This window comes from Mesoplodon densirostris, chromosome 11, assembly GCF_025265405.1.
Source record: "Mesoplodon densirostris isolate mMesDen1 chromosome 11, mMesDen1 primary haplotype, whole genome shotgun sequence".
In the NCBI taxonomy this organism is placed as follows: domain Eukaryota; kingdom Metazoa; phylum Chordata; class Mammalia; order Artiodactyla; family Ziphiidae; genus Mesoplodon; species Mesoplodon densirostris.
In genome coordinates, this window is record NC_082671.1 from 67264628 (window position 1) to 67288002 (window position 23375).

Sequence of the window (23375 nt, forward strand, 5' to 3'; positions counted from 1 at the left end):
ACAGTAGACCTGGTGAGAGAGGAGAGTGGCTTCTCCTGGTGGTGGGGTGGAGGTGGTGAGCAATGGTCGGCTTCTTGCATTTTAAGAATAGAACCCACAGGCTTGCTTACGGATTGATTGTGAAGTGCGGGGAAGAGAAGCCAAGAATGACCCAAGATTTTGTTCTGAGCAGCTGCAAGGACGGAGTCAATTGAGGTGGGGATGTGTGAGGGACAGATTTGGAAGGAATCAAGAGCACTTGAATGAGCACGAATGAATGAAAATGAATAACTGAATCACTGAATATCTTCTTTCTCCCAGTCGTGAAATAAAAGTCTTGTCCCGCAGGCAGCACCCTATGTGCCTAGAGCCCGCGGTGGAACCTCCCCTCGGAAAAGGCGGTAGTGGTTCCTTTAAGAAGGCCCTGCTCCGCCCCCCACGAAGTCCCGCCCAGGAACTGTCACGTGACCCGCGATTACTCACAAGGGGTGGGCCACAGGGTGGTTTGAAAGCGCGGCGCGCATCGCAAGAGCGGCGGTTCGGCCTGTCCCTGGGATGTCGGTGTTGCGGCCGCTGGACAAACTGCCTGGCCTGAACACGGCCACCATCTTGGTAGGCGTCAGCATCCCAGATTCTCCCGCCCGCCTTTCTTCCCAGGTTGTCCCTCAGCCGCCAAGTCCCCTGCTCTCTCTGAGGTGCTGGCGTGGGCTATTCTGGCTGGGGTGTGGTAGGCCGGAGAGCCACACTCTGAACCAATCGGAGTAGCCGCCCTTCTGAGGCTGAGGGACGTCCCCACCAATAAGTGCGCAGTTTCTGATTGGTGGGGCGGCTGGGTGGGGCGACCGCGCGCAGGGCGGGTTACCGGGTGCCCAAAACTTGGTTTTCCCGCGTAGAGGGGTCGGACCTCCGGGAGAGATGAGGCCTTTCCAGGAAGGGTCCGGGGAGGTAGTGAGTGCTTTCCGGACAGGACCGGAGAGGGTGCAAACCTCGGGCCCTCTGCCGGAGCCCTCTCGGTAAAAGGGTGCCTCGCGCACTGGAGCCGGAATCTTGGGTTCGCGGCCGTCCGGGCCCTCCAGCGGGACTGCTGTGTCCAGGTATCAGTCGGTCGCTTTCTCTCTCTGGGCAGCTGGTGGGCACGGAGGATGCTCTTCTGCAGCAGCTGGCCGATGCGATGCTCAAGGAGGATTGCACATCGGAACTGAAGGTGTAAGTAGCCTTATGCTGGGGGTGTCCGATCGCTGGCCTGGGCGCAAGGGAGGGCGGGGTTGGCGGTAGAGGGATCACCAGAGAGGCGGGCACAGGTGGAGCCGGTTGATCAACCCCTCGGAGACTCTGTTCTAACGCGTGATCTGTCCCCGTCCAAAGGCATCCTCCATCACTGTCACACAGTTTTTCTATTTTCCTCTAACACTTGTCACTATAAGAAGTTTACATGTTTCTTTACTTGTTTCCAGTCTGCCACCCCTAGGGACCCCAAGGTCAGCCCCTTGAGGGCAGGGACTTTGACTTTTGCTCACTGGTGAATCCCCAGTGCCTTGAGCAGTACTTGGCACAGAGTACATGCTCAGATAACCCCCAAATTTGGAGAAAAAGTAACTAAAGTATATTTTGTTTTCCTTTTTCTAACTGAGAGGGAGTAGAAACAGCTGCTGGCAGGAGTCAAGTGACTGAATACATGTGGGTGTCATTCTCCCTGATAGAAAGATTATGTTCCCCTATTCTACCTAGTATGGGGCATTTCCAATTCCCACAGAGGAAATACCCTCTAGATTTGGATCATTCTGCTTCAACATAATCTTTCCCTCAAAATAAAGATTGTTCATATGTCCATCTGTGCTCTACCTATCTTGCCAGGCTCTTTGGCTGTAGAACACCAAACACAATAACCAATAATCTCAAACCCATAGCTCAGAAATTGGAAAGGATAAAAAAAAATTAATTTGGGACTTCCCTGGTGGTCCAGTGGTTGGGACTTTGCGCTTTTGCTGCAGGGGGCATGGGTTTGATCCCTGGTCCAGGAACTAAGATCCCGAATGCCATGGGGCAAGGCCAAAAAAAAAAAAAAAGTCAAAAAAATTAATTTAATTAGCATCAGAGTAAATGGAAAATGTGGACAAAATTGCCTTCATTAAGCAAGACGGAAACCATTGGCAAAAAAGAGAGTCACATGACATGCAAAAAATCTGATGAAGAACCCACTCTGGGAAAAAGGGAAGAAAGCTCCTTTTTGAGTGCTTTGTGCCATTGAGAAATTTAATAGGAACATGAATTTTTAAAAGGAGCGTTCAAAGACCAAATAATAACACAGCAGAATGAGAGGAAAAGGGAGGTTGCAGAGCTAAGGACAAAAAAGGTGAAAAATAATACCATATGAGATCTATCTAATAAATACATAGAAACAGCAAGGATCAGAGTAGATGTGGTTAAAGACTTAATTATTTACAAAGAAGAAAGGTTTGAGAAAATTACAGCAAAAGTGTTTGAAGTGTAATAGAAGAAGACTTCCCTGGAATGAGTGAAGGGTTGAATTTGTCCATTAAAAAGGGTACATATATCTTGTTCCAGGAAAAATGGACAATTATTTACTTCTGAAGTAAATAATTCTCAGACTTTTAGGCAGGAGAAGCAAATCACCCATATGGTCATCTGTTCATTCTTTTGTCAAGTATTTTCGGCTCTCTGCATTTGTAGTATTTGGCAGGAACCAGGTTTGACCTTTTGTGGTTACATGGAGCCATGTGACTACTTCTGGCCAATGAATTGTGAGCAAAAATGATTGTCTCTTTATTGCTGAAGCATTTAATTGCCAGTGAGAGACCTTCCTCAGTACCCTTTGTCTCTCTCATGTTCTAGAGTGGCAACTTCACTAGCTGAGGTCCGAAGTTATGGTTAGAGCAAAATATAAATGTATATAATAATACCATTAATAATAGCAATATAAATGTACATTTGTAAGTTTTGTCCAAATGGTAAGGTAGATTATAAGAATGCTTATTTTCTCACTTTTCTTAGTAATAGAGAATCAATCCCATATAGGTAAAATTAAAACTGTTAAAAATGATACCAACTTACTCATTTATTCCATAATCTTTTTTTAATTGGGTTCTTTGAGGAAATAATTTCTTGTGATTAAAAAATAATTTATCCAAAGTTCATCTTTTTTTTCAGTTCTACTTTAGTTATTTTGCTTCCCCTAAATTCAGATAAAATTAATACTATTATCCTATTTTTATTTATTTTTATTTTTTATTTTTTGGCCGCACCATGCCCCTTGCAGGTTCTTAGTTCCCCGACCAGGGATTGAACCTGGGCCATGGCAGTGAAAGCGCTACATCCTAACCACTGGACTGCCAGGGAACTCCCTCCTATTTTTCAATTACATCTACTGTATTCTAGTGTCTGAATGTGTATACATTGTGTACATGGAGAGATGTTTAGAAAAATGTTCTAATGTTACTAGTAGTTATATCTAGGTAACTGAACTTTTAGGAGTATGTGTTTCTTTTTTAACTTTTGTGTTTTGTATACTTTTTGGTATTCTTAAATTATAAGCTGAGGGGTGGGGGGCAGATGAGTAATAGTAATATGTGGAAATGGGCAGAAGTAGAGGATTCAAAAAAACCCTTCTGGGGCCTCCCTGGTGGCGCAAGTGGTTGAGAGTCCGCCTGCCGATGCAGGGGATACGGGTTCGTGCCCCGGTCTGGGAGGATCCCATATGCCGCGGAGCGGCTGGGCCCGTGAGCCATGGCCGCTGAGCCTGCGCATCCGGAGCCTGCGCGTCCGGAGCCTGTGCTCCGCAACGGGGGAGGCCACAACAGTGAGAGGCCCGCATACCGCAAAAAAAAAAAAAAAAAAAAAAAAAAAAAAAAAAAAAAAAAAAAACCCTTCTGGTGGGTATTTGACAATCTGAGACCAAGTCCAGACAAGAATGATGAGGGTGACTTGCCCAAGGTCACATAGCTGACAATCGGCAGCCCTGGGATTTGGGGCCACTTCTGTCTTACTCCAAAGAGCTTCAATCTTAACACCTAAACTTCACAGTCCAGCATGCTCCCCCGCTTCTGAGCCTGGTCTCCCTCCCAGCATGCAGTGTAGATGTCTAGCCTCATGCCATCTTATATCCAAAACTCCCTCTTGCCAAGGCAGTTACTAAACTTTCTGGCAGGGAGAGTAGATCAGGAGTCACCTGGATAGGACCAGCTCTGCCCTGCCCCTGTGCTCACCTGAAAAGTCTTGCTTCAGGTGAATAGGAGAGGAGCTCTTGACAGCCTCTTCCCTGTGACGGGCGGCATGTGAACAGTCATTGTGATGTGGGTACGTATTTAGTCCTGCAATTTCTTGTTTTTCAGCCACTTGGCAAAGTCCCTCCCTCTGCCCTCCAATGTGAATCGGCCCCGAATTGACTTGATTGTGTTCGTGGTCAACCTTCACAGCAAACACAGGTGAGAGCCAGAGGATGGAGGCTGCCAGGCTCAGGTAGACCTGGCACAGGGATGTGCTGGGACAGTGGCCTCACTTATGATGGGAAGGAGAGGAGACAAGGAGAGGCTGCCTGGGGTGAACTTAGATGGTGGGGGGGGGGCCAGTGGCCAATGCAAGATGTTTAAAAGGCACTGATAAATGCCAGCAGTGCCGTCTGTCATCTGGCTCTCTGAGGCCTACTGTGTATCCCTGACAGCAGGCACAGACATGAATGAAACAGAACCCTGTCCTCAAGGTCCATTAGGGGAGGAGGCTAGACTTTTGAACAGACAGTTACAGTACCTGCGATGGGTACTGTAAAAAGAAGGAAGCATGGGGCTGTGAGAACCCAAACAAGACCTCTGACTCTCAGGACTTAGGTCAGGCTAGACTTCCCGGTGGAAGTGACATTTAAATAGACACCTGAGAGATGACGAGAAATTAGCCAGGGAAAGATGAAAGTGAGCAGAATGTTCCAGGCGGAGGGTTAATGTAAAGGGCAGGAGGAGCATAGTGTGTTCAGAGGACTGTCAAGGCCTCTGCAGCATCAGAGCCAGTCTAGCGTGGGGCCGTGGCAGTGGCAGCATGGGTGGTGTTGATGTTGGTGGCCTGATCCGGTCTCCCTGTGGTGCTGGCAACCCTGGGGACGGGACTGCAGCCAGCCTAGGGAGTACAGAAGAAAGGTGTGCCCTCTCCCTCCTGGGGGACAGCTGGCTAAGAGCAGGACACAGGGTCCAGCACAGAAACCAAGGCAGACACCTGGGCCTGTGGTAGGGATCAAGGGAATCTGGGAATCCAATGGGCTAGAGACACCAGATACATGTAGCATCAGGACCAAGTCCAGACCGCACTACCGGACCAGTTGGAACCAGTCAGCGGTGACTTAGGCCCAGGGGGGGCTGAGATCTGCCATGGTTGCCAGAGGGCCCTGGCTCAGCAGATCTGTTGTCTTTGGGTGAGATCTCTCTGTTCACCAGAAGGGACACTGGCCCAAGTCTTTGGAGAGATCCTGCTTCATAGCCAGACTTAGGGGCAGGGCCGCTCTTGCTGTTGGCCTCAGGCTGTGTTCATTCAGGCTGAAGCCTGACCTTTGAGATGGCTTTTTGGCCAGGAGGCAACAGGTTCCTTCATCACTCCCTGGACACAAGTGAATGAAAGCCTCAACCCAGAAGGTCAGGGTGCCATTGCTTAGAGGAAAAGAGTGTTTTCATATGATTGATATGACTTAAAATCGCTGTAATCTTATTGGAAAGCAATTCAGCAATACTTATCTACACTTAAAAAAGACACATACTGTGACCCAGCCATTCCACTTCTAGCATCTGTCCTACAGAAACGTTTGCTTGGATATGTAAGGACCTGTGGGAAAGAAAATTCATGCAGCATCTTTCGTAACGGTGAACAACTGGAGACCGTTTAAATGTCCATCACAGGGAAAGTAGTTTGTGGTACTGTGTGGTCATTCCAAAGAATGTAACAGAGTTGTTGAACCCAGTTAGACCCAACTGGATGCTTGTACGTATCACTGTCCGTATTTGCATATGAAAAATATTCCAGAAGAATTACACCCCCAACTGTCAGCAACAGTTATCTCTGGGGAGTTGAAACTGAAGGTGGTGCTGGCAACGGAGACTTTTACTTTTTACTTATACACCCGTATTTACTGTTTGTTTATATTACGAACTTGAGTCACTTTGTAATTAAAAGTAGTTTGGGAAATTCCCTGGCGGTCCAGTGGTTAGGACTCCACGCTCTCACTGCCGAGGGCCCAGGTTCATCCCTGGTCGGGGACCTAAGATCCCACAAGCCGCGTAGAGTAGCCAAAAAAAGAACTACCATATGACCCAGCAATCCCACTACTGGGCATATACCCTGAAGAAACCATAACTCAAAAAGAGACATGTACCACAATGTTCATTGCAGCACTATTTACAATAGCCAGGTCATGGAAGCAACCTAAATGCCCATCGACAGATGAATGGATAAAGAAGATGTGGTACATATATGCAATGGAATATTACTCAGCCATAAAAGGGGATGAAATTGGGTCATTTGTGGAGACATGGATGAATCTAGAGACTGTCATACAGAGTGAAGTAAGTCAGAAAGAGAGAAACAAATATTGTATATTAACACATATATGTGGAATCTGGAAAAATGGTACAGATGAACCGGTTTGCAGGGCAGAAATAGACACACAGATGTAAAGAACAGATGTATGGACACCAAGGGGGGAAAGTGGCGGGGGGGGGAGGGGGGTGGTGAGATGAATTGGGAGATTGGGATTGACATGTATACAGTGATGTGTGTAAAATGGATGACTAATAAGAACCTGCTGTATAAAAAAATAAATAGAATTCCCCCAAAAAATGTAGTTTAAAGATATGAAAGGACAAAGTATTCCTCTAGGGCTGTTTCCTGTCACCCTCCTCTCGTTCTCTGGCCTCTCTGGGATCAGAGGCGGAGCGGCTTCTGCTCTCTCTGTTGTGAGGTTTGTCCTCTGCTTTGTTCTCTCGCCCTGGCCACTGCAGCCTCCAGAATGTCGAGGAATCCCTGCACCATGTGGATGCCACCTTCTTCCTGGGGAAGGTGAGCTTCCTCGCCACAGGCGGTAAGTGCATCCCTCCCCCCGCAGCTCACCCCCTCCCTCGCCAACCCAGGGCAGGCTGTGGCTGGGCCTGTGGTGGACTCCTTGCAAAGGCAGCCTGGGTGATGGAAAACACATGCATTTTGGAATCTGATGTTGTCAGTCTTTATAAAATCTGAGCTGATCAGTCTACCAAGTCAATTCCTCTGAGATAATGGCTTAGAGGTGCCTAGTGGCTGGCTGTCTGTGGCTTTCAGAGTAAAATCCAAACTCCTGTAAAGGCACAAACTATTTTGCAGTTTGGCCCCTGCCTTCCTGTCTTATCTCCTATTACTCTTCCCTTCTTTGGCTCAGCTTATAGTTCTCTGAGACTTGGTAATATTAACAGTGGAAATAATAATAGCTACCCTATATCAAGCACTCACAATAGACCAGACACGGTCCTAAGTGCTTTGTTTCTATATTACTTAATCTTCACAACAGGTACTACTGTAGTAGGTACTATTTTCTCTGTTTTGCAGTGGAGGAAACTGGTCACGAGGTTAGGTAACTTGCCCAAGGCCCCGCAGCTGAACAGTGGTAGAGCAGAGATTCACACCTAGAGAGTCATATTCCAGAGCCCATGCCTTTAATGATTGTACCATGTGGCTTCTCTCAAATACTTTTTCCTCTTCTTTATCTCGCTAACCCCTATTTTCTGCCTCCTGGGGGACCTGACCAGCCCTGCAATCTGGGCCCTCAGGGTATCCATCCCACACATGCCTCTGTCAGAGACTCCTAACACTTCTACCTACACTAATGGTGTGTCTGCCCCGCCAGCTGCACTGAGAGCTCCTTGCAGGACGGGAGTGGCACAGATTATTCTCAGTAAGCATTGGTGGATAAATGAACACCAGGTCACTTCTGTGTATTCATTCACTGAATCTCTACAGTAACTCAGCAGGGTAGGGGTTGTCACTAACCTCATTTCATAGATGTGCACTCTATCCAAGCCCCTTCAGCCTATTTTCTGATTTGATGATCTTGACTGCCCTGAAAAGAAGGTAGAACAGGATTGTCACCCCACTGACTAGTAAGAAGCTGAGGCCCAGAGAGGGGAAATGAACTACTTGGCCCAGTGCTTCCTAGATTACAGCCAGGAAGGTAGAGATTACAGGCCGTGGCTTCTTTGCAGCTGGGCGGGAGAGCCACTGCAGCATTCACCGGAACACCATCATGAAGCTGGCCCACACCTACCGGAGCCCCCTGCTCTTCTGTGACCTGGAGGTGAGGACCCCGAGCACGCGGGTTGAGGGATGGAGCAGTCGGCACACAGTGGCCGTGGTAGGGGTGCTTCTTGGAGGCTCGCTGAGTACCCTGGTGAAGGGGATCCCGATGTGGAGACAAGATCCTCGTTTGAATCCTGGCTCTTCTGCTGGTTGTCCTTGGGTGGGTCACCGTGAGCCTTGGGTTCCTACATGTAAAGTAGGGTGATGCTCCATGTACATCTTGAGTTCTGCTCGTACACCAGGCGCCATTACCTCCTGCTTTTGCGTCGTTCTCTCTACTCGTAACTAAGTCTTGTGTATGTACCTGTGGGTTCATGTTAATATCTTACTTCCCTGGGGTTAAGTGCTGTGAGGCCAGGCATCTTGTCTGCCTCATTAACCAGCAGTGAAGGTGCCCAGTGTGCCCCTTACATCCCTGGATTGCAGACCTTGTCTGGTCCCAGCCTGGGGCAGGGGGTCTAGCAGGCAGCAGAAGGGGAGGCTGGGTAGGTTGGTAGGTGGTTGGATGGATACATATATTAGTTCTGCCCTGACTTGCTTCTGTTGGTGTTACTCACGAGGTGAATGCTCATTGTGGGGTTAGCACAGCAGATTTCTATTTTGCGGTTGAGTTTTGCTCTTCAGCCTCTCTCTGTGCGGTTCGGAACCTGATGACTTTTTGCTAAAGGGTCCTCAGCAGGAGTTGATGCGGCTGCCTCTGGGCTCCCAGGGCCTGGGCTGCCCCTGGGCTGCATTCCAGACCTGCTCAGTTGGTTTTGAAATTCGTTTCAAAGATTGTGTTTCTGCTCTGTTCTGGGTCTTGCACCTTTTCCCAAAAGCAAAGTGATGTCGTAAGAGGGAACTGAGTCAGTATGTGGTCCCTCATCACCAAGGGTTCTTACTCTGGGGTCTGTGGACCCCTCTGGTCGGAAGGGAGAAGAATTCAGGGGATTTGCAGACCTGGACGAGAAAAAAAATTACTTCTTGTTTTCACTAACCTCTAAGAGAAATTTATCATTGTGAATGTAGGCAAGAGATGTCGGTAGTATTAGCAGAACCTGTGACTGTTAGCAATAGAAGCAGCGGACGTTGCCACGTCCCCGGGGATTGGGGCAGATCTCATTACGCCTCTGACTGCAGAAGTCATTAGACCTGCCCTAGATCTCATTCAGTGCATCAGTTAGGATGTCCAGGTTTGTGTTTCACATTTGATGACTATTTTAAGAACCCCCACTAGACCGACGCTCTGATCTCACAGGTAGGACCTGAGGCCCGGGGCACCCCTGAGGGGCCTGTCCCTGCAGGCTTTCCTCACAACAGGAGAGGCGAGACGTGCTCACGGTCACACAGCTAGGAAGTCAGCGGAAGAGCCAGGTTGGCGTGCAGCTGTCTCTTTCTTGTCTTAACGGGCTGACTGTGTGGCTTTGAACAAGTCGACCCACCCCCCAACACACACACACACACACACATACACACACACGCACGCACGCACACAGCCTGCCTTCTGTTGGCTCTGGAGGGGAATCGCCATCTTCGCTCCACAGCAGAGGTGCGTGTGGGGCTGCCGTTCTGTGTGTGGTCACTAGGTGGCAGGCTGTTCCAGGTCCTGGGTTGTCCTCTAGCCTGAGAACTTCTCAGTGGCCGACTTTCTATTTCCAGCCAGCAGCAGCCCTGATGAGAACCTAGTCCTGGCGTTCTCTCATACAAAGCCCCCAGTGTTTGGACGGTCAGCACTCCTCGCACCGCTGTTGTCCTGTTCGGGGCACACTCCTCCGCTTAATCGACTTGGAGCCTCACCATGTTCTGAGGCCTTTGCGTGGCAGGAATTATTAGCCCTGTTTTACATATGAGGAAACACCAGGGAGGTGTGGGATTTGCCCAGTGAAATTATTTCCCAGCTCCGCTGATCGGGCCCTGTGCTGGTCCCTGAGAACACAAATGCCTCAGACATTGGCCCTGCCTCTCAGAATCAAGCAAAATAGACCAACATGTAACATACACAGCAGCAGAAGGATTTGCAGAGCTTTGGAAGCCTGGCAGTGGAATTCAGCCATTCCTTCCTGTAGGTGACGGGGCGGTCATGGTAGGGTCAGAAGTGGGATTTGGGGGTCACGTCTCTGGAGTATGATGTGTGGATGGGAGGAGGCCTGGCCACAGGCAGGAGGCCTCGGGACGAGGCTGCTGCGGGAAGTGGACTGTGGAGTCCGAGTGAGAGCAGCAGCAGTTTGGAGGACAGTTCAGAGGCAGAGGCCACAGAACGCAGAGGACTTACTCAGCAAGTATTTCTGGACTTCCCTGGTGGCACAGTGGTTAAGACCCCGCCTGCCAATGCAGCAGACACGGGTTCGAGCCCTGGTCCGGGAAGATCCCATGTGCCGCGGAACAACTAAGCCCATGTGCCACAACTACTGAGCCTGCACTCTAGAGCCCGTGAGCCACAGCTATTGAAGCCCGCGTGCCACAACTACTGAAGCCCACGAGCCACAACTACTGAAGCCCACGTGCCTAGAGCCCATGCTTTGCAACAAGAGAAGCCACCACAATGAGAAGCCCGTGCACCACAATGAAGAGTAGCCCCCGCTCGCCACAACTAGAGAAAGCCCGCTCACAGCAACGAAGACCCAATGCAGCCAAAATAAATACATTAATTAAATATATATATAAAGATGATACAAATAGATGGAGAGATGTACCATGTTCTTGGATTGGAAGAATCAACATTGTGAAAATGACTCTACTACCCAAAGCAATCTACAGATTCAATGCAATCCCTATCAAACTACCACTGGCATTTTTCACAGAACTAGAACAAAAAATTTCACAATTTGTATGGAAACACAAAAGACCCCGAATAGCCAAAGCAATCTTGAGAACGAAAAATGGAGCTGGAGGAATCAGGCTCCCTGACTTCAGACTATACTACAAAGCTACAGTAATCAAGACAGTATGGTACTGGCACAAAAACAGAAAGATAGATCAATGGAACAGGATAGAAAGCCCAGAGATAAACCCATGCACATATGGTCACCTTATCTTTGATAAAGGAGGCAGGAATATACAGTGGAGAAAGGACAGTCTCTTCAATAAGTGGTGCTGGGAAAACTAGACAGGGACATGTAAAAGTATGAGATTAGATCATTCCCTAACACCATACACAAAAATAAGCTCAAAATGGATTAAAGACCTAAATGTAAGGCCAGACACTATCAAACTCTTAGAGGAAAACATAGGCAGAACACTCTATGACATAAATCACAGCAAGATCCTTTTGGACCCACCTCCTAGAGAAATGGAAATAAAGACAAAAATAAACACATGGGACCTAATGAAACTTCAAAGCTTTTGCACAGCAAAGGAAACCATAAACAAGACCAAAAGACAACCCTCAGAATGGGAGAAAATATTTGCAAATGAAGCAACTGACAAAGGATTAATCTCCAAAATTTATAAGCAGCTCATGCAGCTCAATAACAAAAAAACAAACAACCCAATCCAAAAATGGGCAGAAGACCTAAATAGACATTTCTCCAAAGAAGATATACAGACTGCCAACAAACACATGAAAGGATGCTCAACATCTTTACTCATTAGAGAAATGCAAATCAAAACTACAATGAGATATCATCTCACACCAGTCAGAATGGCCATCATCAAAAAATCTAGAAACAATAAATGCTGGAGAGGGTGTGGAAAAAAGGGAACACTCTTGCACTGCTGGTGGGAATGTGAATTGGTACAGCCACTATGGGGAACGGTATGGAGGTTCCTTAAAAAACTACAAATAGAACTACCATATGACCCAGCAATCCCACTACTAGACATATACCCTGAGAAAACCATAATCCAAAAAGAGTCATGTACCAAAATGTTCATAGCAGCCCTATTTACAATAGCCCGGAGATGGAAACAACCTAAGTGTCCATCATCGGATGAATGGATAAAGAAGATGTGGCACATATATACAATGGAATATTACTCAGCCATAAAAAGAAACGAAATTGAGCTATTTGTAATGAGGTGGATGGACCTAGAGTCTGTCATACAGAGTGAAGTAAGTCAGAAAGAGAAAGACAAAATACTGTATGCTGACACATATATATGGAATTTAAGAAAAAAAATGTCATGAAGAACATAGGGGTAAGACAGGAATAAAGACACAGACCTACTAGAGAATGGACTTGAGGATATGGGGAGGGGGAAGGGTAAGCTGTGACAAAGCAAAAGAGCGGCATGGACATATATACACTACCAAACGTAAGGTAGATAGCTAGTGGGAAGCAGCCGCATAGCACAGGGAGATCAGCTCGGTGCTTTGTGACTGCCTGGAGGGGTGGGATAGGGAGGGTGGGAGGGAGACGCAAAAGGGAAGGGATATGGGAACATATGTATAACTGATTAAATTTGTAAAAAAAATAAAACAAGTATTTCTTACATAACCTACAGTGCACCAAGCATTGTTCTAGGCACTAGGGAAGCAGCATAGAGCAGAACAGTTTTAAAACTCCCAATTCTGTTCTAGTGGAGGAAACAAAGTGAGGAAGTAGAACGTATGGCGTGTTAGAGAATGGATGTGACTTGTCAGGTGGTGGTAAAGTGGCAAGATTTACATAGGGGTTGAAGGGGCTCACTAAAAAAAATGACCTTTAAGTAAAGACTTGAAGGAAGGCTCCGTGGAGCCTCCTGGTGGAAAGGCCCACTAGGTTGGAGAAACAGCAAGTGCAAAGGCCCTGAGTTTGGAACTTGCCTGCTGTGTTCAAGGTCCACAGGGAGGCATGGGTGGCTGGAGCAGAGCTGTGGGAGACGAGTCAGAGTGACCATGGGGCTTTGTGGGTCGTAGAACAGGTGGTGGCTTTCACTCTGGGTTAGACTGGAGCAATGCAAAGTGTGGGCTGGCGGGGGGTGGGACACAGCCTGACTCGGGTTTTAAGTGGGTCCCTGCAGCTCTTGGGAGGAGAGTGGACTGAAGGGAGACAGGGGCAAAAAGAAGGAGATGGGCCTGGGGACTGTGTCTGGAAGAGTTAAGAGTGGCCTGGGCTCAGTGGTGTCTGGGGAAGAGGGAGATGAGATGGTCTGTGATGCTGGGTGTTTCCAGGGCAGGCCCGACAGATGTGCTGATGGCCTGGATGTGAGACAGAAGAGGAAGAAGAGTCAAGGTCGACTCTGGAGTTTTCAGCCTGAGCAGCTGGAAGGATGGAGTTGCCTGTGGCTGAGATGGGGGGCGACTGCAGTTTGCAGGGACTCCCAGGAACTCCGTCTTGGACACACTAAGACTGAGGAGTCTGTTAGATGTCTACACAGAAACCAAGCCGCAGCGGCACACGTGTGTCTAACACTCAGAGGAAAGGTCTGGAGATGCAGTTTGGGCATCCTCAGCAGTTAGATGGTTTGAAGGTCACAGAGCTGGATGAGGTCACCTGGGGACCGAGTGTGGGGGAAAGAGATGCAAAGGCCAAGCCCTGGGACCCCCAGCAGTTAGAAGTCACCCAGAGGAGGGAGCGGCCTGTGAGGTGAGAGGAGAAGCCTCGGAGGGTGGGGTCCTGGGAGCCAGGTGGAAAAGACCTGTCAAGGGGAGGGCGCAGCTGTGTCAGATTCTGCTGAGAGGAGACTCAGGGCGAATGAGGCCAGTGTGATGAGGACTGACGTCGCCTCTGGATTTAAAACCCAGGACGTCATGGGTGGCACATGGTGGAGGATGTGGGGATGCCTGGTCACTAGCTTGGGTGACTGGGTGGATGGTGGCACCCTTTCCCCAGTTAGAGAGGGAACAGGGGAAGGGGGGGATGCATCTGAGACCACCTGTTGGTCAGGGGAGAACATGTGAGCATCACTGTTTATTCTTCAGCATTTATAATGAGCACCTCATCTGCCCACACCATCTGATGCCAGGCCCTGGGACAGTCTTGTTGCCCCTGCCTAATCCCACAGCTCCTCTGGGCTTACCAGCCTTTCAGAGGCCCTGATATAGGAACCGTCTGTTGATGGTGCCTCCCTGTCCTCGGAAAGGGCCATTCTCTACCCACCCCTCCTTCCTACCCCTGTGAGCCTCTTTCTCAGACAGATCCCAGGTAAGGAAGCCTTTGGGGCCCACTCTACCCCAGAATTGGTTGGGACTAGCCCTGATTCACATCCCAGCTCTGCAGTCACTAACTGTGTGCCTCTGGACAGTTGACCTAACCTCGCCAGCCCAGCTTGCTGAGCCTTCATGTCTTCTGGAGCAGGGGTCATCCTCTCTGGTATCCCTGGAGGGTGTTTGAAGGATTCAGTAAACTAAGGTGGTTGGAAACGGCTCGGCGAGGTGTGGCACAGACAAGGGCGTGGCCATGCCGGGCAGCGGTTCCCTGAGCTGTCCCCACATCTCAGCACCCCGCCCCCCTGGGCAGCCCGCGGAGCTGCTCCACGTGAGGGGAGCAGGCCCCTCACCGCTGTTCTCTGCTCTTCCTCTGCAGATAGAAGACTTTCGAGCCACCATGGCGCAGCGCCTGGTCCGCATGCTGCAGATCTGCGCCGGCCATGTGCCCAGCGTCTCGGCCCTGAACCTGCTGTCCCTGCTGCAGAGCTCTGAGAACCCCTCCCTGGAGGACCTGTGAGGGCCACCAGCCCCCGGGCTGCCCCTCCCCAGGGCTTGGGGCCCGGCTCAGTAAACAGTCACTGTTGCTGGGGCCTGACAGGCCGGGGTCAGCAGGCAGTTCCCTCAGGGCCCAAAGTCCAGGGGGTGGGGAGGGAGCCCAGCTGGTGGGACTCCAGCCCCCCTCCCCCTCCCACGCTCACTCCAGCAGAGCCCCAGGTCTTCGTCCATCTGACGTGTTCTCTCTCCACTTAAGACTTCAACTGAACAAAAGGTCCATGGCTAAAAAAAGTTTGAAAATCACTGGTTTCGTCCACCACTCTGATTTTGCAGATGAGCGAACTGACTCAGAGCAATTAGGAGTCGGGTAGGGGGAGCTTGGACTCTGTGAGCCCAGTCTGACTCCGCATCCTGGCCTCGCCATGCCTGGTTATAGGACCTGGTTGTTGCCTCTTGGGGCCTCAGTTTTCCCAAGTATGAAATGGAGGTTGTTCCACCTACCCTGCTGCGTTGTGAGGATTGTATGAAATGGTGGAGGTGAAGCGCCTGAGGTTGTATTACTCTTGCGCTTCTTTGAGTGCTTGATGTATTTCATAATAAACGTGTTAATGCTTACACAGTGCCAGGTAAGCACTCAATGAACAGTTATTTGAACTATTATTTGAAATCACACAGAGCTAAGTTCAAAAACTGGTGTACATCCAGGAATTACACTGTGAAGTCTTATGGTTGTGAGAATTCAGTGAGGATCTGACTGAGGGCTGCTTTCTGGGTTGGCAGCAAGAGATTGTGCCATGATCATTGCTTTCCTTCTCCTTTGGGTCTCATTAGAATTTGTGGAAATGCCGGGATTAGAATCCAGAAACCCTGGCAGCCAGATCTGGGCTCCGGCTGCTCCCCTATGGCTGGCTGGGCACGCATGGGAGAACTTGGGGGTGAAGAGGAGGCCTGGTGGGAGAGGCCTCAGGAAGAGAGCCAGGTCCTGGCTACCTGGGAGCGTGACAGCGCCCTCCCAACGCCCCCCTGCTTGTGCCCCGGCCTGTCCTCCATCCTCAGGCCTCAGGACCGACTGGCCCTGCTTGATGCCTTGGACGGTGCCAGCACTGCAGGGCCTCTGCTTTGACGTCACTGTGGCAGCCGCAGCTCATGCTCTCCACTGAAGGATGGGCCAACCTGAAACTCAGTGCAGGCGTCATAAGGGTAGGGCCCGCCTTCCTCTCCTTGGGTTCCTTCCAGACCTGGCCCAGCGCCCGACCCCTCGTGGGTGCTCGGTAAGGTTTGCAGATGCCTGGCTGTCTTCCAGGGAGCCCCCTCAGCCCGCCGAGAACCTCAGCTGCCAGCTGTGGAGACTCCGGTTCAGGTCCCAGATGTCACCCACCCGACCTTTGCAGAGCTTCACACTTTACAGAACCCTTCTCACACAGTCGCTCCTGCCACCCTCCCTGCAGACCTGTGAGGTTGACAGTGTTTCCCCATTTCAGTTAATGAAACTGAGACCGTTGTCATCAGAGGCTTATCCACAGTTGCACAGCTAATCGGAGGCAGAGACAACCTCTGGCCCCAATTCTCTGCTTGTTCTCTCTGTTTGTTCTCTTAGGCACCTAATCGTTGAACAAAGGTTTGGGTATCTCTGCTGGGCAGGCCCTGAGCTGAGAACACAGAAATGGTGGACACACAGGCCTTGAGCCAGAGAAAGCAGCCGTTTGGAAGGGCAGTCTCCCATTAGCACAGGGGGAGGCTTCACAGAGGGGAGGGCGGAGAGCAAGCTAGGGGCCCAGTGGACCGCAGGAGGAGGATGGTGCAAGCCTCAGGCTCCAGCAGGCCTGGGGCACAAGGATCGCCCAAGGACTCCCAGCATTTGGGAAGGGAAGCCAGCTTCTGTGCTGAGGTTGGGGTGGGTCTGGCTTGAAGGAAGCGGCTGGCAGTAAAGGTGGGCGGTGTATCTGCCTGGATGGGCAGGATCAGCAGAGGTCCAGAAGGCCCCTTTTTCAGCCCCTCAGGAGCCTAGGCCACAAAGGGCGGGGCTTTGCAGGGCTTTGGTGGTGGGGGGAGGCCTTTGGGGGGTGGAGCATGGTGTCCAAGCAGGAGAGTGCAGCGGTGTGGGCACAGTCCGCCTGCCTCTTCTGGGCTTGTCATTTTGCCTGGAGACAGGTGGGGTCCTCCCCATACACCCGCCCCCACCCCCAGCCAGCGTGAGGCTCGCTCTCTCTCTCTCTCTCTCTCTCTCTCTCTCTCTCTCTCTCTCTCTCTCGTCCCTGTGCCACGTTTGCTTCGCCACCTGGTGCCATTTAAGGAGAAATGGCGTCACGTTCTCCAGCCGAGGACCTGGGAGCCGGGAGCGCGATGCTGTCACTGCTGTCCGCTCCAGCGAGCTTGGTGTGGGGCCCTGGAACCCAGAGGCCGCCTCTGCCTCACAGCAGAGCTGACCAACCCCTAAACGGCTGCCGGCCACCCTCAGGCCCACTGCCCCCAGCCGGGGAGTAGGGGCCAGCAACATTGTCCAGGAGACAGTTTGACCGAGGGAAGTGACGGAAGACCAGCCTTTATGCCCCCGTGGTGCCCAGAATTGGCGCTTGGTGCTGTGGAGGGAGACGGGAGAGGCTGCACTTGGCTTCTTACTGATCTCCCCATCTCAGGCAGGTCACTTATCGTCGATGTGCCTCAGTTTCCTCATCTGTAGAATGGGGTCAGGCTAATTGATGCCTTTTTTCCAGCCGGTTGTGAGGACTGAGAATCAGAAGCTGTTATTTTAAACATGAAACTCCAAGCAAATGGAAGACTTCTGGGGCTGGCCATGGTCACAGGGTGGTCATGTTTGAGGCAGTTATTGAGGGTTGGCATGGACCCCTGGGCAGCAGGTCCGAGTGGGTGGGCAGCCCAAGGCTCCCGGAAGGGATGCCCTTCTGTTGGGCCTGGGAGCTGCCCGGTCCAGGCTCTCTGAGAGCACAGAGGAGGGAGTGGGGCGTTTGGGCCCCTGCCGTGTGGATGAGGCATCCAGGCTGTCAGAGGGGCTGGGCTTGTTCAGGGTCACAGGTTCTTTTGTGTCCTCAGGCCACCTGGTTGTGGGCAGCCCTGGAGCCCAGGCCCAAGGAGCTCACATTCTCCGTAGGAGGCGGCCCAGACCCAAGCATTCAGGCCCGGTTCTGCCCAGGAGACAAGGCCTCCCTGCAGGGAGGGGGCTCCGCAGCATGGCACCTGTGTCTCCACCCCTCAGCGAGCAGAGGCAGGGGCAGCCTGGCCACAGAGGGGAAGTGATGCAGTGGGAAAGGACCTGGCCTTTGAGTCCCATTGACTTGGGGTCTGCGGCCAACCTGCAGTGTGACCTGGGGCGGCTTACTTCCCATCCCTGAGCCCCACGGCCTGCTGAGGTTCTCGTGAGCTCAGAGAAACTGAAGTGCCTGACACCGCAGCAGCCGCATGCATACCCTCCAGGCCCTCCACAGATGGTGGCCCCGAGGGTTGGGTGGTTGGGTGCAGGGAAGCGGTGGGCAAGGTGAGCGCAGGAGGTTCTTGAGGTCAAGGCCCCCCTCACACCTGGTGCCAGGCCAGCACAAAGGGGCCCTTTCCAGAAGGTGCCTGCTGACTTAAACACTGCCCCCCCCCACCCCAGCCTGCCATCCGTCAGTCTCCCCTGGGGCCGAGCAGAGAATCATTATGAAAGGACTTCTCACAGACACTTGGAGAGGCTGAGGGAGACAGTGTGGTGGGCTCTGCACGTCCCAAATCTGTGAGTCCTGCTTGAGTGTGACCCTATGGACGGGGGGTCCCTGAGGACCAGCTCTGGGAGGGAGAGGGGGTGGGCAATGCCCAGGGCCCCTGACCTGGGCAGGAGGCAGCCTTCCCTGGGGGGTTCTGGGAGCTAGCATTTGCTAGAGGCTTGGTCTGACTGCATAACAGCCCTGCCAGGCCAGGCTCAGAGGGGTTGCCCAGAACTTGGTCCTCTTCTGTGCCGGACCTGACCCCACCCCCCAGTGTCATCGACCCCCAGATGTTGTATCATGGGAGCAGCGGTGGGAGGGCTCAGGGGCCGAGGGGCTGCCTGGTTCATCCCTTTTCCTTCTGGGCTTGCTCTGTTCTTTGCAAAGTAAGAATCACAATTCCACCTCCCCCCACAGGATTGAGGCAAGGGATTCAGGTGACACGCAGGGCACAGGGCCAAGCAGGTGGTGAGTGTGCACGCTGCCACCTTCCTGGTTGCTGTGCCGGTCCCTGGGCCTTGCCTGCTCCTCCCCAGACACCTTCTGGGGTCACTCGCACCTCTGTCCCCCTGTTCCGAGGTCTCACCGGGCCTTTCCCAAGTCTCTGGCCCTCCCTGCCACCCTTCGGTCCTGAAGTTTTCTCCCCAGCACTTCTCACCTCCTCACCCACTATGTGCTTTTACTGTTGGCGTTTTGTCTCTGTGGTTCCCTGCTGTCCCCCCAGAACCTAGAACAGTGCCGGACTCATAGCAGGTCTCAGTAAATACCTGGTGTCTGCATGCGGAGTCGGCCTGTGCGTCACACAGGGGCCAAATGCCCCCAGGAGGCCCCGAACCAGTGGCCTTGTCCCTCCTGTGTGGTGCCCTGAATGGCGCCTGCGGAGGGATGACCGCTGGGGAGTTCCCTGTTCCTCTCCCCACCCCACCCTAGCCTCACTGCCTCTGTCCACCTTACACACCTGCAGGCCTGACCCCAGGAGGTGGGGACTCTCATCCCTGTGGCCGTGAAGCTAAAGGGCCGGGTCTCCTTTCTGACCTCCCATGGAGGGCCCGCGTACCCCAGCCTAGGGCCAGGCTGAGAGAACTGCCGGGGCTGCTCTGGCCAGGAACCCCTGGACGGCACGTGTCTGTGTGTGATTGTGTGCAGGGAGACTGGGGGCTTGAGGCAGAGAAGGGCCTGGAAGAGCCTGGGCGAGGATTTCCTAACTGCTTCATGGACAGGCACGACCTGCCCTTGTATAACTTGGGTTCAGGGGGAGAGGGGCCCCGGGGTCTCTCTGGCCTCACCAGGATCTGTACTGATCTCCCTGCCTCTCCCACCCTCTCCTCCTCACCCAGAGGCCCAACATTGCCTCCTTCCCCCTCCCCGGTGAGGGGCACTTCCTGGCAGTGTGCTGTATGTCAGAGCTAATGCACGAGAAAGGCAAAGGGAATCACTACTCTGGGGGCTTCAGCCGCTGTGACAAAATAAGACGGAGCGAGAGGGACTTCCCTGACGGTCCAGTGGTTAGGGCTCTGCGGTCTCACCGCCAAGGGCCCGGGTCCATCCAAGAAAAAAACAAAAGATGGAGCAAGAGAGCCAGCGCAGCACTCAGGACGGGCCCAGGGATGGGAAAGGCCAGCAGAACAACCCATACCACATGGCCCCTCTGTGAAACACAAAACCTGTTTTTCTCTTTGCACGTACACGAGAATTTAAAGGCATAAAAATAAGACTGGGATGAAAGACTCCAAAGTGAAAAAAGACTCCCTCTTGGGGGCAGCAGGGAAATGCCCCTTCTTACTCATAGACTTCTGTATTGTTTGAGGGTTTTTTCATGAGACTGTGTTCAGATATTACTCACAAAATGACAAATAAAACTAATTTTTAAGTACAGAATACATGCATCCTGGGTCTCAGAGCACTTTCACATCCAGATCTGGGGGGCTGGGTCTCTCTGTCCATGGGGACTGCCCCCACCATGACACTGAGCTTGTCCAACAGGCAGAGTTTCCTCACTTCCCCAGTCCTGTCCTTGAGGCACGAAAGGCACAGGCCACACTTCGTAGTCGGCTGGACACAGGCCCCATCCAGGCCACCTCGAACGTGCTGGGTCATCCCTTTGCCTCTCAGAGGCCCTATTTCCCCATCTGAAAAACTTACATGATGATAACACCTGTATCAGAACCATGGGGAGGGAATTGGGGGGGGCATTTTAGGGATACAGATCAAGGGAGACTCCCTTTTCCCTGACAGACTCAAATTAATCGTCTTTTTAAAAAAACTCATCAAAGAATGAAAATTTGAGAACACTGATAGATTCAATTCGAAGGGTTTTTCAGCAACCAAGTCCCTCATTTTCTGCTTTAACATGCATTGAGGTGATGATACCAAATTATTTAAAGTAAAAACTATCGAAAGAACAAGGGAACTTTGCTTGAACCACATTGATTTTAGAAACCTTAACTCTTCTCTCTTGCTCACATCTCATAGTTAAAAAGTGACGTAGAAGACGAATTTTAAAAATTAATTGACTTAAGAGCTATGTGAGAAAAAAAACAAGAATACGTTGAGGAATAACTTTTTACCACGTTGGTCTGATGGTGAAATTTCTCTTCTTAACAACTCCTAAGTCGTCCAGAGATTCGAGGCCTCCCGCTTCCCTGTTTAGGAGGCGCGAGTGAAAAGGTTTGTCTGGAGCCGGGTGCCCGCACGCTCCATCGACACGTGTCCTGCGCAGGGTCCACGACCAGCAGTGTCCCAACTCTCCCCCAGAGTCAGAGCAGTCACGGAGATATGAGACAGAGGCCGGGGCAGCCCCTGCAGTGATGGCTCAAGTAAACGACCCCAGACCTGGCTCCACCCTCACCCAGGGATAGGTTCCCCCTCCAGGCTCCCGAGACCCAGCCCCCTCCACTGGGTTAAAAGAGATGCCTGATGCAAGTAAGGGCCCTGCAGTCCTTAGGGTAACATGTCATAACAGCATCCGTAGCGATGGCGATGGGGCGGGGATCGGGGCGCAGTCTTCCAGCCTCGCCGCCGCCCCTCTGCCCCATAGGAGGGCCTTCCCTGCCCTGACTCCTCTCCAGCTCTGGGTTCCCCACCCCCTCACCACACACCCACTCTCACACCCACACCCACCGCCCCAGACCCACTTCTCCTTTGCAGTTGCCCCACCGCCTACACCTTCCTGCCACGGAGTTGCTGGCCCGTGGGTAGGGGACGGAGAGGCAGTGGGCCAGGGCTCCCCAAGGCCGGCCAACTCAGGGTTCTGTGTGAGTCCTAGGGTCCCCGGAGCCAGAAACCTGGGGGCCAGCCTTGCTCCCCTCACTCCATGGCATCCCTCTTTCCTCCTAAACAGCTCTGGCTCGTTCCCTGGCCCTAGGCTATGGTGCCAGCCTCCATGGTGCCAGCTCTGCCCACTTTGTCCAGTCTCCGACTCCACAGCAGCCGGGGAGAGGGTCCCTTCTAAGGCAAAGCTCAGAGAATCTCTCCCCAACTCAAACACCTCCTGGGGCCCCTCACTGCCCCTGGCCTGTGGCTTGAGGCCTGGCCCTGCCCATCTGCAGCCTCCCCCTGAGGCAGTGGCCATGCCTGTTCCCAGAGCAAACTTCCCCTTGCCCCTCTCTGTGCTTCTGGCCTTGCCCATCCCCTCTCTCTGCCTGGAAGGTTTCCCTCCCCCTTGAATGGCTAAAGATCTCCTCCTACCCCTCAGCCCCCTCCCTGCCCCCGGGACCGTTACTCTTTCCTCTGTGCACCTCCAGGGGTGCACCTTCCTGTGCACCTTCCTCTGTGCTTAGGGGTCTGGTATGGCCCACCCTGAGGCTCTAAGTCCGTGCTCCATGCTGAGGCTCTCTGCCAGCCCCTGCCCCCAGGGAGGGGGCAGCATATGTCCAGGAAGGTCGAGGGGGCTTGTGTGTCTGTCTGAGACTCAGTCTGAGAGACACAGGTGAGAGACAGGTGGGTCTGCCCTAAACACCAGGGAGTAGAGACAGACAGGAGGGGCCTCGGTGAGACACAGAGGAGAGCAAGCCTGGACACACAGCCCTGAGAAAAAGGAGTGGGGTGGGTGAGCTGCCTCCTGCCTACTGGGCGTTGGTCTGTTCGTCTGTCTGTTCATCTGTTGATCTGAGTGTCGCTCCTGCTTAGGATCTGGAGACCGAGCTGTCCCTGGACCTACCCCGTCTGTGCCCTCTACTCCAGCCAGTGTTTCCTCGCTAACCATAGTCAGGCAAATCTGACTATGACACGCCTTGCTTAAAGCCCTTCATGGCTCCCCAGGGCCTTTCCAGCCAGAGTCCCAGCTTCTCTCAGTCAAGGGCCTCTGGTCCCAGTACTCCCTGGCCTTCATATTTAGGCCCTTGCTCACACTGGGCGCTCCCCTAGACCTCATTCCACCTAGCAAACACCTTCTCATCATCTCCTGCACAAAGCTTTCCTGTCCCCGCCGTGGAGATCATCTTCATTGATGCCGCTGCCGTGAGGCATTGTCTCCCCCATCACCACCTCCAGTGTGGGAGTCGTCTGGGGCCTGGTACAGTGTGGCCACTCAGGATGTGTTTGATGAACCGAGCAGCTCTGCCTGAGAAGGACAGGAGGGCTCCCCGGAGGAGGCAGGTAGGGGGGAGATGCCTGGTGAGCATGGTCTAGGACTCTGGGTTGGCCTTGGGGAGCAGGACAGAGGAGGCCACCCAGAGGTCTGTGTCCCGATTAAGGGATCCATCCTCTGCTCCCCAAGGGCAGGCCCTGGTTTGAGCCCCAGCCTCATCTCAGTGCCCAGCAGAGGGCCCGCCCAGCGGTTGTCTGGGGGTGATGGTTGAATGGAGAAACCACAGATAGAAGGTCTGGGGTGCCGGGGC

General features: G+C 52.3%; 1 protein-coding gene across 1 annotated transcript; it reads left to right on the forward strand.

The window, feature by feature from the left end:
* The first annotated feature begins 472 nt into the window (after positions 1–472).
* On the forward strand, positions 473–15481 carry CENPM (centromere protein M). The gene is made up of 6 exons (XM_060113670.1): positions 473–591; positions 1106–1185; positions 4329–4421; positions 6972–7051; positions 8202–8293; positions 14721–15481. The coding sequence occupies exons 1-6, from the start codon at positions 535–537 to the stop codon at positions 14859–14861; spliced, it is 543 nt and encodes a 180-aa protein (XP_059969653.1). The 5' UTR covers positions 473–534; the 3' UTR covers positions 14862–15481.
* The last annotated feature ends 7894 nt before the right edge of the window (positions 15482–23375 follow it).